This window comes from Cherax quadricarinatus, chromosome 68 (genome assembly GCF_038502225.1).
Source record: "Cherax quadricarinatus isolate ZL_2023a chromosome 68, ASM3850222v1, whole genome shotgun sequence".
Lineage (NCBI taxonomy): Eukaryota > Metazoa > Arthropoda > Malacostraca > Decapoda > Parastacidae > Cherax > Cherax quadricarinatus.
In genome coordinates, this window is record NC_091359.1 from 19,878,723 (window position 1) to 19,888,872 (window position 10,150).

General features: G+C 40.4%; 1 protein-coding gene across 2 annotated transcripts in view; it reads right to left on the minus strand.

Moving 5' to 3' along the window:
* Positions 1–9,567, minus strand: part of LOC128697701 (retinoid-inducible serine carboxypeptidase) — a 119,640-nt gene extending 110,073 nt beyond the window's left edge. For both annotated transcript variants that reach the window (XM_070099756.1, XM_070099755.1), the window contains exon 1: positions 9,430–9,567. In XM_070099756.1, coding sequence (XP_069955857.1) covers positions 9,430–9,493 — 64 coding nt within the window. In that variant the 5' untranslated portion in view covers positions 9,494–9,567. The remainder of the gene's footprint in view (positions 1–9,429) is intronic.
* Positions 9,568–10,150: the final 583 nt, after the last annotated feature.

Here is a 10,150-nt window from a genome sequence, read left to right on the forward strand (position 1 = left end):
TTCGCTCACCTGTGACTGGCTTCGAGTGCCACTCTAGAAATCCAGCTTTAAGCCGGACTTCATTACTCTAGTCAACCAAGAGGTTTCTACTTCCATGCCTATATAAGCAACAAAACTGTCTATCTGCCAGTTTGTGATCCACTTTCCACTAAAACCTTTACCTTTGTTATGGCAGTATTTCTTGCAGCCGGTAATGACCTGGTCATGGACCGGGCCGCGGGGGCGCTGACCCCCGGAACACCCTCCAGGTGAACTCCGTGTAACTTATATTCATGGGGAAGAGGTAAACCATAATTTAAAATGAAAAGAGCACCCAGCAAATGAGGTTAGTGTTGTTTGCTCAATGATATATTATCCTTTACGTCTATTAACAACTAAATATTATTGATTGCGTTGTGTCAATTATTTATATTTACATAAAATCAGAAATATTGTATCGAGTAATAGTTGCACTGATGGATAGCTTACGAATGTTGCCAAATTCGGCCAATAAACCAGCTTGTTCCCATGCCGTTCCTGCCGCTCTTACATCAGGAATCTGTACCCTAAACATGACTTCATCCCTCACCTATGCTTATCTAATAACGAACATGGTAATATCTCTGTACAAGGGACGCTTAGGATGGGAAGATAAAAGCTTCAAGGCTGACAATATTGAAGTTTGGTCTTTTAGGGGTATATGACCCCCACATCTAGACCTCTGATAGGTAGAGGCAATGAGAAGACATAGGTGACAGACGAACAACTTAAGCACGAGAATAGTTGGGCATAAGAAGGGTATATTGTGTTTTTTGTATTTATCAGAACTACATTAGGAAGCGTGAACCCACAGGTGCTATACAGCGCCTAGGGGAAGAGAAGGCATTCAGGTTCGACCCAAAGTCCGCGTGACAAGTCACGCAGACCGCCATTTTTGTTTAACTTAAATCTCATGTTTGCAGAAAACACTTTCTTTGAGTTAAGTGGATATGTAACCTAATGGGAATGAGTAATCAGTCTTGCAGGTTGGAATTAAGAGCCGCTCACCGGTGTCAGGGAACCTCCTTCAGGTGGTCCTTGTCAAGTTATGATCCCCAGTACGGGTGGAAACATTGAGTTTCCTTAAAACACCTATTGTCCCTGTTCACCTATCAGTAAAACAGGTACTTAAGTGTTAACAGACTGGTGTGGGTCGCATCCTGGTGACAAAATTAACCTAATTTGACCGAAGTGCTCTGAGAAACAAGGGGCTTGCTGTATAGTATGTCATTGACGTCAACTATAGCCTGTTTAAGTTAACATGTACTTTTATAAATACTTTTTATAAATGGTGCCAAGCGAAGATAAACCCTTACCAAGCAAGGCAGCACATTGTGGTTTGCCAGTCACATCCGCCTGATTTCAACACTCTTAGTTAACTCCAAAGTTTAACCTCTGCTTATTGCTAAAGATACTAAAAGATGTGAAAATCCTAGTCTTCTACAGCAAGTATAACTGTTTGAAGTGAGTTTTAGTTTGCGGAAAACTCTCAGTGTATTGAAAAAATATCGTAACCATCTTGGCCATTTACACCAAAGAAAATACTTGGGTCCTCTTCCATAAACTCTGGAGTCAAGCATAATACTCACATACTCTTTATAAAATAAATTAGCGACGAACATTATGGATCTGCTGAAGTTGTTACTTCAGTTTTCCCCATTATTACGTCACTAGGAATCCACATATGAACAAAACAGCTGATTACACAAGCCTATCTTATGGCCATCAAAGTTCACAAAAAACCAACATTCACAAGTCTACTCCCATAATCAACTAACTTATTATTAGTCACAATAGCATGGCTGGAATAATGCACAGCTAATCCCCATTTCGGAGACGCAACATCGGCTCAAGTTTCTCTCCAAAGTGTAGAGTAAGTTGCTGAGGCACTCAAAGTTGTCAAATATTTGCTTTCATGCCGTTACTAGGCAGATTATTCAATTAAATTTCCAGACCTGTGCTTGCCTACAGTTCCTTTATTTGAAATTAAGAAATTTCCATTAGTTTCTTTTTTCCTCTGCTACATATTTTCAGAATATCTGTACATTTTAATCTTCCGATAGTACACTTCGAAAAATTCCTCACTTTAAATATTTTTGGCGAATAAGATGCGCGTTTTTCAGATAGGAATGATTCCATATACATAGGATTAACGGTCACCTGTTCTGCAAAGAGCTTCTTCTCTATTATAATTCAAAGCAATATGGGTCCATTTTATAATACTGATTATCACATTCACGGGGAGCACTAAACCCTTAGAAGTCGTACAGCACCTGGGCATTCAAGTATGATGCAAGAGAGTCGGGCAGGTCATTTCCCTGGATCAAAGGCCCCTCACTGGCATCAAGGAACCTCCCTTGAGGGGCTTGCAATACAGAGACCAGAACTGTAATCTCAACGGGGCCTTATCAATGGTGTATAATACTGGATCTTAATTTCAAGCAGTGTTAGCTTCATTGTAAACAGTTATTGCTAGCTTAGCTTCTGATTTTTGTTAGGACAAATCCCGATTAACAAGAAGAATTAGAATTAAGGACCCGCTAAGTATGGATCAGTAAGCGTATTGCGGTGTTCCTCTTTTAATGGTAACAGGTACTGACCTTAACAGTGACTAAATGGTCCAGGTCGGACCGAAACGTCGTCGTAAGCGGGTTATTTGGGTATTGAGCCGCCTTTTCGTTCTTTAGGTACTGACCTAGCACGTACCGTACATTCAATCTGAGCCTTTATGAATTTTTGCTTTACTGTGCTAACAAAATTAGCACTATCACAAGATAACTGGCATGTCGTATAATGTGCACGAGAACTTTTAGACATTTTCTGCACCAACGAGCCTAACCCAACTAGAACGAGGACGCTCCTAGTGAGCCTTATCCTTAATAAAAGTTACCCATACGGTATAGAAGTCACAGGGAAGCACTAAACCCGTAAGGTATATAGTAGTTGGGAGAATCGGAGGAAATCAGGTTTGATTCAAAGGGGATATCAGGTCAAATTCCTTTGATCAAGAGCCCCAAGCAACTAGTACAGCCTTAAGGAATACCCGTAAGTTGTATACAAGCCTTTATAATTTTAGCTGGTTTCGAGGTTCACTAGGCTCAGCCTGGCCTGAGGCCAGTTTTTTTTTTATTATTGCCTTGCCTGCTCGACCAGACTGTCGCTGTTGGCGGCCCATATATTAAAACCCCCATAATATATAATTCATAGTGAAAGACTGGCCATACAAAAAGGACAAATTATCGATGCAGCCAATATGTGAATGACAGTAAACTGAACAAGCCGTGCTTAACGTCAGGAGGTAAGACTGCATCAAAATACATAACCAGAAAACTATTTACTTCAGGTTCTGTTGAAAATGGTATAAAATACCGACAAAGTTGATTAGGACGTATGCAACAATTATGTATCTTGATTGTTGGAACTTTTCACCTACACAGTAGGCGTCTTCAAATAGACACAGCAGGTGCAGTAGTGAAATGATTTAATCAGGCATTCAACCTTCGAGAAAGTATTTGAGGTGATCAGTCCCTCAGCCTGGAGAAAAGGTCAGCTCCAAGGTTGATGGAATGATTAGTTCATCTTCATTTCACTACTACACCAGCTGTATTTGAAGCAGACTGTTGCAAATGTTTCTTAATCATTAACTTCAGGTTCTATGAATGGTATATATAATGCCACAAACACTGCAATAAGACCCGCGGGGATACCTGGGGAGATTTCCGGGGTCAACGCCTCCACGGCCCGGTCCGAGACCAGGCCTCGTGATGGATCAGGATCTGATCAACCAGGCTGTTACTGCTGGCCGCACGTAAACCGACGTGAGAATCACAGCCCGGCTGATCAGGTACTGATTTTAAGTGCCTGTTAGGTGCCTTCTTGAAGACAGCCAGGGGTCTATTGGTAATCCCCCTTTTATATGCTGGGAGGCAGTTGAACAGTCTTGGGCCCCTGACACTTACTGCATTGTCTCGGTGTACGCGTGGCGCCCCTGCTTTTCATTGGGGGAAACGTTGCATCTCCTGCGAAGTCTTTCGTAGGGAGGGAGTGATTTTTGTGTGAAAGTTTATTACTAATCCCTCTAGGATTTTTCCACGTGTGTATTATCATGCCTCTTTTTCGCCTGCGTTCCAGGGAATACAAATAAAGGGATTTCAACCGTCCCCAGTAATTTAGGTGCTTTATCGTATTTGCGTGTGCCGTGAAAGTTGTGTGTGGTTTAGAAAGACATTTATTAGAAAACGTTTCGGTCCTGGGACCTTGATCACTTCTGAAGTGATCAAGGTCCCAGGACCGAAACGTTTTCTAATAAATATGTTATAGTGTTTGCTTACGTGTCTTTCTAAACCAACTTGTCGGTATTTATTACCAAGGTTTATACCAAAGTTCTGTGTACACTGTCCAGGTCAGCAATTTCGCCTGCCTTGATAGGGGCAGTTAGTGTACAGCAGTATTCCAGCCTAGAGAGAACAAGCGATTTGAAGATAAACATGGGATGGGAGAAGAAACTTATCAGGCAGTTTGCTTTAATCTATTATAGGAATTATTCTTGTTTGGTGGTGAACAGGTTACTTTCAGCCTCAAAATGACCCTAGTGTAGCCGATAGGCTTAAAACTATTAACCAAGCAATCAAGTGCATATGCAGCAGAAACTACCTTAGCGAGGTTGCTAAAGCCAAAACACCAAAAGGCCACACGAGCCGAGGCGGTAACTGTGCCTACATCACCGATCACGGCTTTAAAACTAACACTCTTCACTACACAGGGGCGGCGCCAGAATGTCTATGTAGACAAGGGATAGCTTCGGAAGGGGGGGTTATCTCTTTGGCAGGGAGGCGGCTAGGAGACAAGCAGCAATTACTTTTTATGAGGGGGGGGGGGCTGAATTTCTGGAGGATTTAAGCACCCTACCCCAACAAGCTCCCTCTTTGCGCCGCTACTGCCAGGTTAGAACACTGCCCCATCTACATGACTGCTACCAGACGACTTCCCTACTTAAACGATCTGATCACTTGCTTTGCTCAACCTCTTTCCATTAGTTTAATTTAGTGCGTTGTACCTTTTGTATCAGAGCAATGATTTTCAATTTTGCTGAATAAAATGTCAGTCTTTGCAAGTTTTTTTTTTTCCTACACTAACCCGCATATCTGGGCTAATTCCTAAATTGGCAAATTAGGAAAAAGTTTTTGGGGTAACCATGTACAAGCTTTTTATGTATAAGGGAAACCAAATTTATTTTAATCCTCTTTAATATTAAAGCACATTCTGTACAATATATTGTTACTCTTCTGTTTATATAAGAACTACACTTTAAAATGCAGACTTATCACTAGATATACAACCTTCACAATTTAATAAATTGGTAACAGCACCATACTATCATAGCACTTAGACAAATTGCCTTTTATTTAATCTTAAATTTAGATATTACATTTTAAATGTTATGAGCCATATACGAGGCCGTAGGTTTGTGCTAGAGTAAGGCACTTGCTTGACATGTTAAAAAGTTGTTTATATGCATAAAAGTAAAGTGAGCTATTAAGATACCTACTGTATGTGAATCACCTTATAGTCAATGGGAAATCCAGTGCCCATGTAATACAAGTCTTACTATTAAAGCTACAACAGAATGCACCCTCGAGGAATTTAATCCTGTGGCTAAACCACAGTTCCCTTAATCACATGAAATAGGTTAAAAATAGTCAAATTGTCTAAATCTATTTAATTCATTTATAAAAAATATAGTATTCTAAATTGAGCAATATTATCTATGGACGTTTGAATGGCTGAACATGAAATGGCTGAAATGCGTGAGTGATAATGCACAAGATGTATACAGTATAGACATTTCGAATAAACTTCTTAAAAACTAAGTAAGTTCTCAAATACAAAAGTCCTTAAAATATACAATGAAATGTTTACAGTCTCGTCAATTAAATATGTTGACACTGCAAACACTGATAAGCTAACACGAGACACTACATTAACAAATTTTCAATACTTAAGGCACCGGTGTATGCCCAGCACCTAACTTTACATTTTAAACAAGGCTCGCAGTGTAATACGTAATCTTATTAGCCTCTAATAGCGTTAAATCAATTACAAAAATATAGCCTCAAATACACACGACCTTTTACATTAGTTTATAATTTAAAAAGCCTATTTACAAGAATACAAAATACCTAAATGCAGTTATTTTGTATTTAAACTACCTAGTACAGAACTAGGTCTACTCCTGCAATCAACCTCTAATATTCTAAGTCACAACCAAGGAAAAGAGCATCAACGATGAAAATATCGCCAGTCATGTGATAAATCGTCCCTGGTGAAGCTAGTCTGACCACCTATATGAATTCATCCCAAGGGCCGTGTCATTACACTTTGTACACTTTGGGAACCTCATCCCAAATCTTGCCAGTCTAAAGTACAGCAGAGGTTTGTGGGAGCCTTCATTGGTCCCCAAAACGCCAGGATTACAGCTTAAGATATAACGCAGAGACAGTCACATTCCTCCCTGGGTCTGCGGCAGCTAGTGCACCACCAATTCTGCTTTATAGCAAGCGAAAGGAGTGAAGATGACTGAGATTTCTCTGGCATATGGTAGTCCTTCCTGCGAGGTGTGGAGGACCAGGTTGCAGGTAGAGACCAGCGGGTGGTGGACAGCGCCGCTGCCACCGTGGTTGCTCGGGGAGGTTCTGCCCGTTGCATCTTGTTACTCTACTGGAGGAATGCATACCGTTTTTTAAGTTTCAGAATACGCATTAAAATTATAGTACTTTAAATGTATAAACAATTTAATCAACTGAAGGCCAACTGTATAGCTAAACCTAAATGTCAGTATTGCCAACCAAGTAACAATAATAATAATAAAAAAAACACCCACGAAGCAAGGCTGCACGTTTTCCCCCAGTAAACAAATCACAATCACTTTCCCAACAGTCATATTAAACACACACAGGGCCAGGAGCTATTAATCGACCCCTGCAACCAAAAATAGGCGAGTACGTGTACACACACGTACACACGTGTACACACGTGTACACACACGTGTACACGTGTACACACGTACGTACACGTACGTACACACACGTACACACACACGTACACACGTACACACACGTACACACGTACACGTACACACACGTACACACGTACACACACGTACACACACGTACACACACGTATATAAATAAACGCGAAATATTGCTAAATTATTAAGCCAAATAAACAAGCATAGTAGTGTAACCTTTGGCAACAGGACCGGGTTACCGAGTACAAGTTCGACAAGGTCGTCTAGCGCTAGTCCACGTTGTACCCTCGACCTTCGTACTTGAAGACTAGACGAGAGCGCAGGGCTTCCCTAGGTGGGAGGGTTGAACGTTCCAACACGTGCAGATCCAGCAGACACCAGACTAAAGTTATCTGCACATTCACCGTTTATGCGAGTGTGCCTACTACAATCATTTTAGAAATTTAGTACATGCAGCACAACCATTGTTGTGGGATAGTGTTAGAAGTCAGTGATAGCATCTGAAGTCAAGTTACAGTACGACAGTGAAGCAGGCCTACTGCCCATGCTAGGAAATTCGAACTCCAAGCTTTCTTGTGCACACTGGCCCGAGAATATGCCCTGCATAAAATCAGCTGTAGACGCCAAGTAAATGCGTTAAAAATTATGGGAGATTTGTGAATATTTTAGAAGCGTGCTGTTACAATTTTTGCTCCGAGCTGGAAAATTAGATTAACAAAAGTAATCCCAAATGGATGATTATTATATTATTATTATCAAGGGGGAAGCACTAAACCCGGACCCAAATGGATGAACAATAGATTAAAACATCTTACTGGTCAACAGAGGCATATATAGGCGTATCAAAAGTGGAGATGGGCAGTTAAGTCAATGTATTTAAAGAGAAAAAAAAAGGAAAAGCAAAAGGGGGGTTATGAGGCTAAAGTCGCAAGGGATTCGAAGATAACCCAAAAGAGTTCTTTCAGGGATACAGAAGTACGATTAGGGAAAAGATAGGTCTACTTAAAAGTAACTCGCGTCAGATCACCGAGTGATTACGAAACGTGTGAAATTCATGTTACTTCCTCAGTTTTTACTCTGGAAGATGCTAGTGAAATTACAGAAATAAACTATGTAGAACAGGACTATAATAAACTATGTACGATTGGGGTAACTTGTGACATGGTCCTCAGATAAAGACGAATTGAAACCTAAAAAATCCCCAGGCACGAGTGGAACAAATTCCCGCGTATAGTCACAGAAGCTAAAACTGCAGTTTAAAAAAAAAAATAGGCTAGATAAATACGAGTGGGTGTGGGTGTATGTGACCTGGACCTGACTACGTTGGGTCAGTGGTATAAGCCGGTAGGCGATTTCGACTTGCCTCGCGTGGGCCAGTTGCAGTGCTCCTCCTTTCTTATGTTCCAATAAGAGTACAGTATGTTTCCCGACTCCTATTAACTCCCTGAAGAACTCTGATGTAATTTTAGGCTTTATGAATTATTAATTAGTTTGCTCTGGAGAGCATTTTCCAAAAGGTTTCCCCCCCCCCCTATCAGCTAAAGTGTATTCGAGGAACTGACAACTGTCAAAAAGGTGACTGATCACGTCTAAACTACTAGTTTCTAGTGTCGTTGTCGCCTGAAGCCTGTTATGCAGGAGAGACGTCTCGGCAATAAAGATCCATAAACTGGTTGGTATTTTACGATTAACCTCATTTCGCCAGCGATAGATGTGGGATTAACGCGCTTTTAGAATCTACGTTCACTGACGTATGGAGCGTTAATACAAGCCTGACGTGCTGTATATTAAAAAATAACTAATACCTACAAACTGATAAGTACATTATATGCTGTACTGAATTGTTTTAAAATAAAAACATATTAAAAAATACCTACAAACTATTGTATGGGTGGGGTTTATAACGCATGGTAAGCGAGTCGTGCAATTTCAGGCTGATGCAAGAAATAATGTGCCGGGGTACAGATGGCATGGTTTTATTTAAAAATAGATTCCTAAAAGGGCCTCTTCTAGGGCGGTTCCGTGTTCATTCATGTTCCATGAATGAACAGGGAACCGCCCTAGAAGAGGTTAGTTAGGTAAAGCTCATCACAGCAACAATGAAAATTTTTCCTATTTCCCTCGAGTTACATTGAAATAAAAAGCATTGTTAATATAATCCTTACAAGCGTATGCTTCATCCAGTACAAACTTTACTTTTGTAGACGGGTCGTTTCTATCTAAACTTTAAAACTAGCGATAAATATGAATTTCCCTTACAAAACCGCCATAAACAGCTGATCACAAACTCGACCTTGACGAATGACGAGACAATTTCACAAACAACCAGCAACATACACACGCAAAACATTAAGATAATGTGGAGGTAAAAGACTGGTACATACCAGAGGTGGGACCAAACGATGTTATAAGCAAGAACAGACACGGGAAGAGAATTAAGAGCTTCATGGTGTCTCACTCACCCACGTCAACACACTAGGCTGAGAGAGCCGAGGCAGCGGCGGCTGCGACGCCCACCACGCGCACCGCCGCCGCTACCACCAAACATTTTAACACAATATTATTTTACTGCAATTTACAATCAAACTTGCTCCGAAAATACTTTAGAGTTGTAGTTCGTCAATTTACCATCACGAATGTATATTATAATTATGAATATTAACGATGGAAGATAAGAAAAAAGAAAAATCTTGGAGTTCTGGTTTGTTTGGTGTTGTGCCAAAATAACCGGACTAGAGAATCACGTGCGTCACACTTGAACGATATAGTCTGGACCTAATACAACAATAACACGAGAAACAAGTAATCAATGCACAAGTCTAGTTCAACAATTCATAGCCATCTCACATTACAGGATATATCGTCATTCAAGCAGACTGTAATTTGAAACAGTTACTCCACGTCTAGTGGATAAAGTCATGTGGTGCAATGTCTTCGTGGCAACATAATACTAAACCACACTATTAAGTCACGTGTTATTGAAATGACACATTCTGACACTACAATTGGCAATACTGAACATGTTGACTAGATTAACAGATAAATATATGTTATATTTTTCTTAATTGAATACACAATAAACATTTTAAGTTGGATATTGCTGAA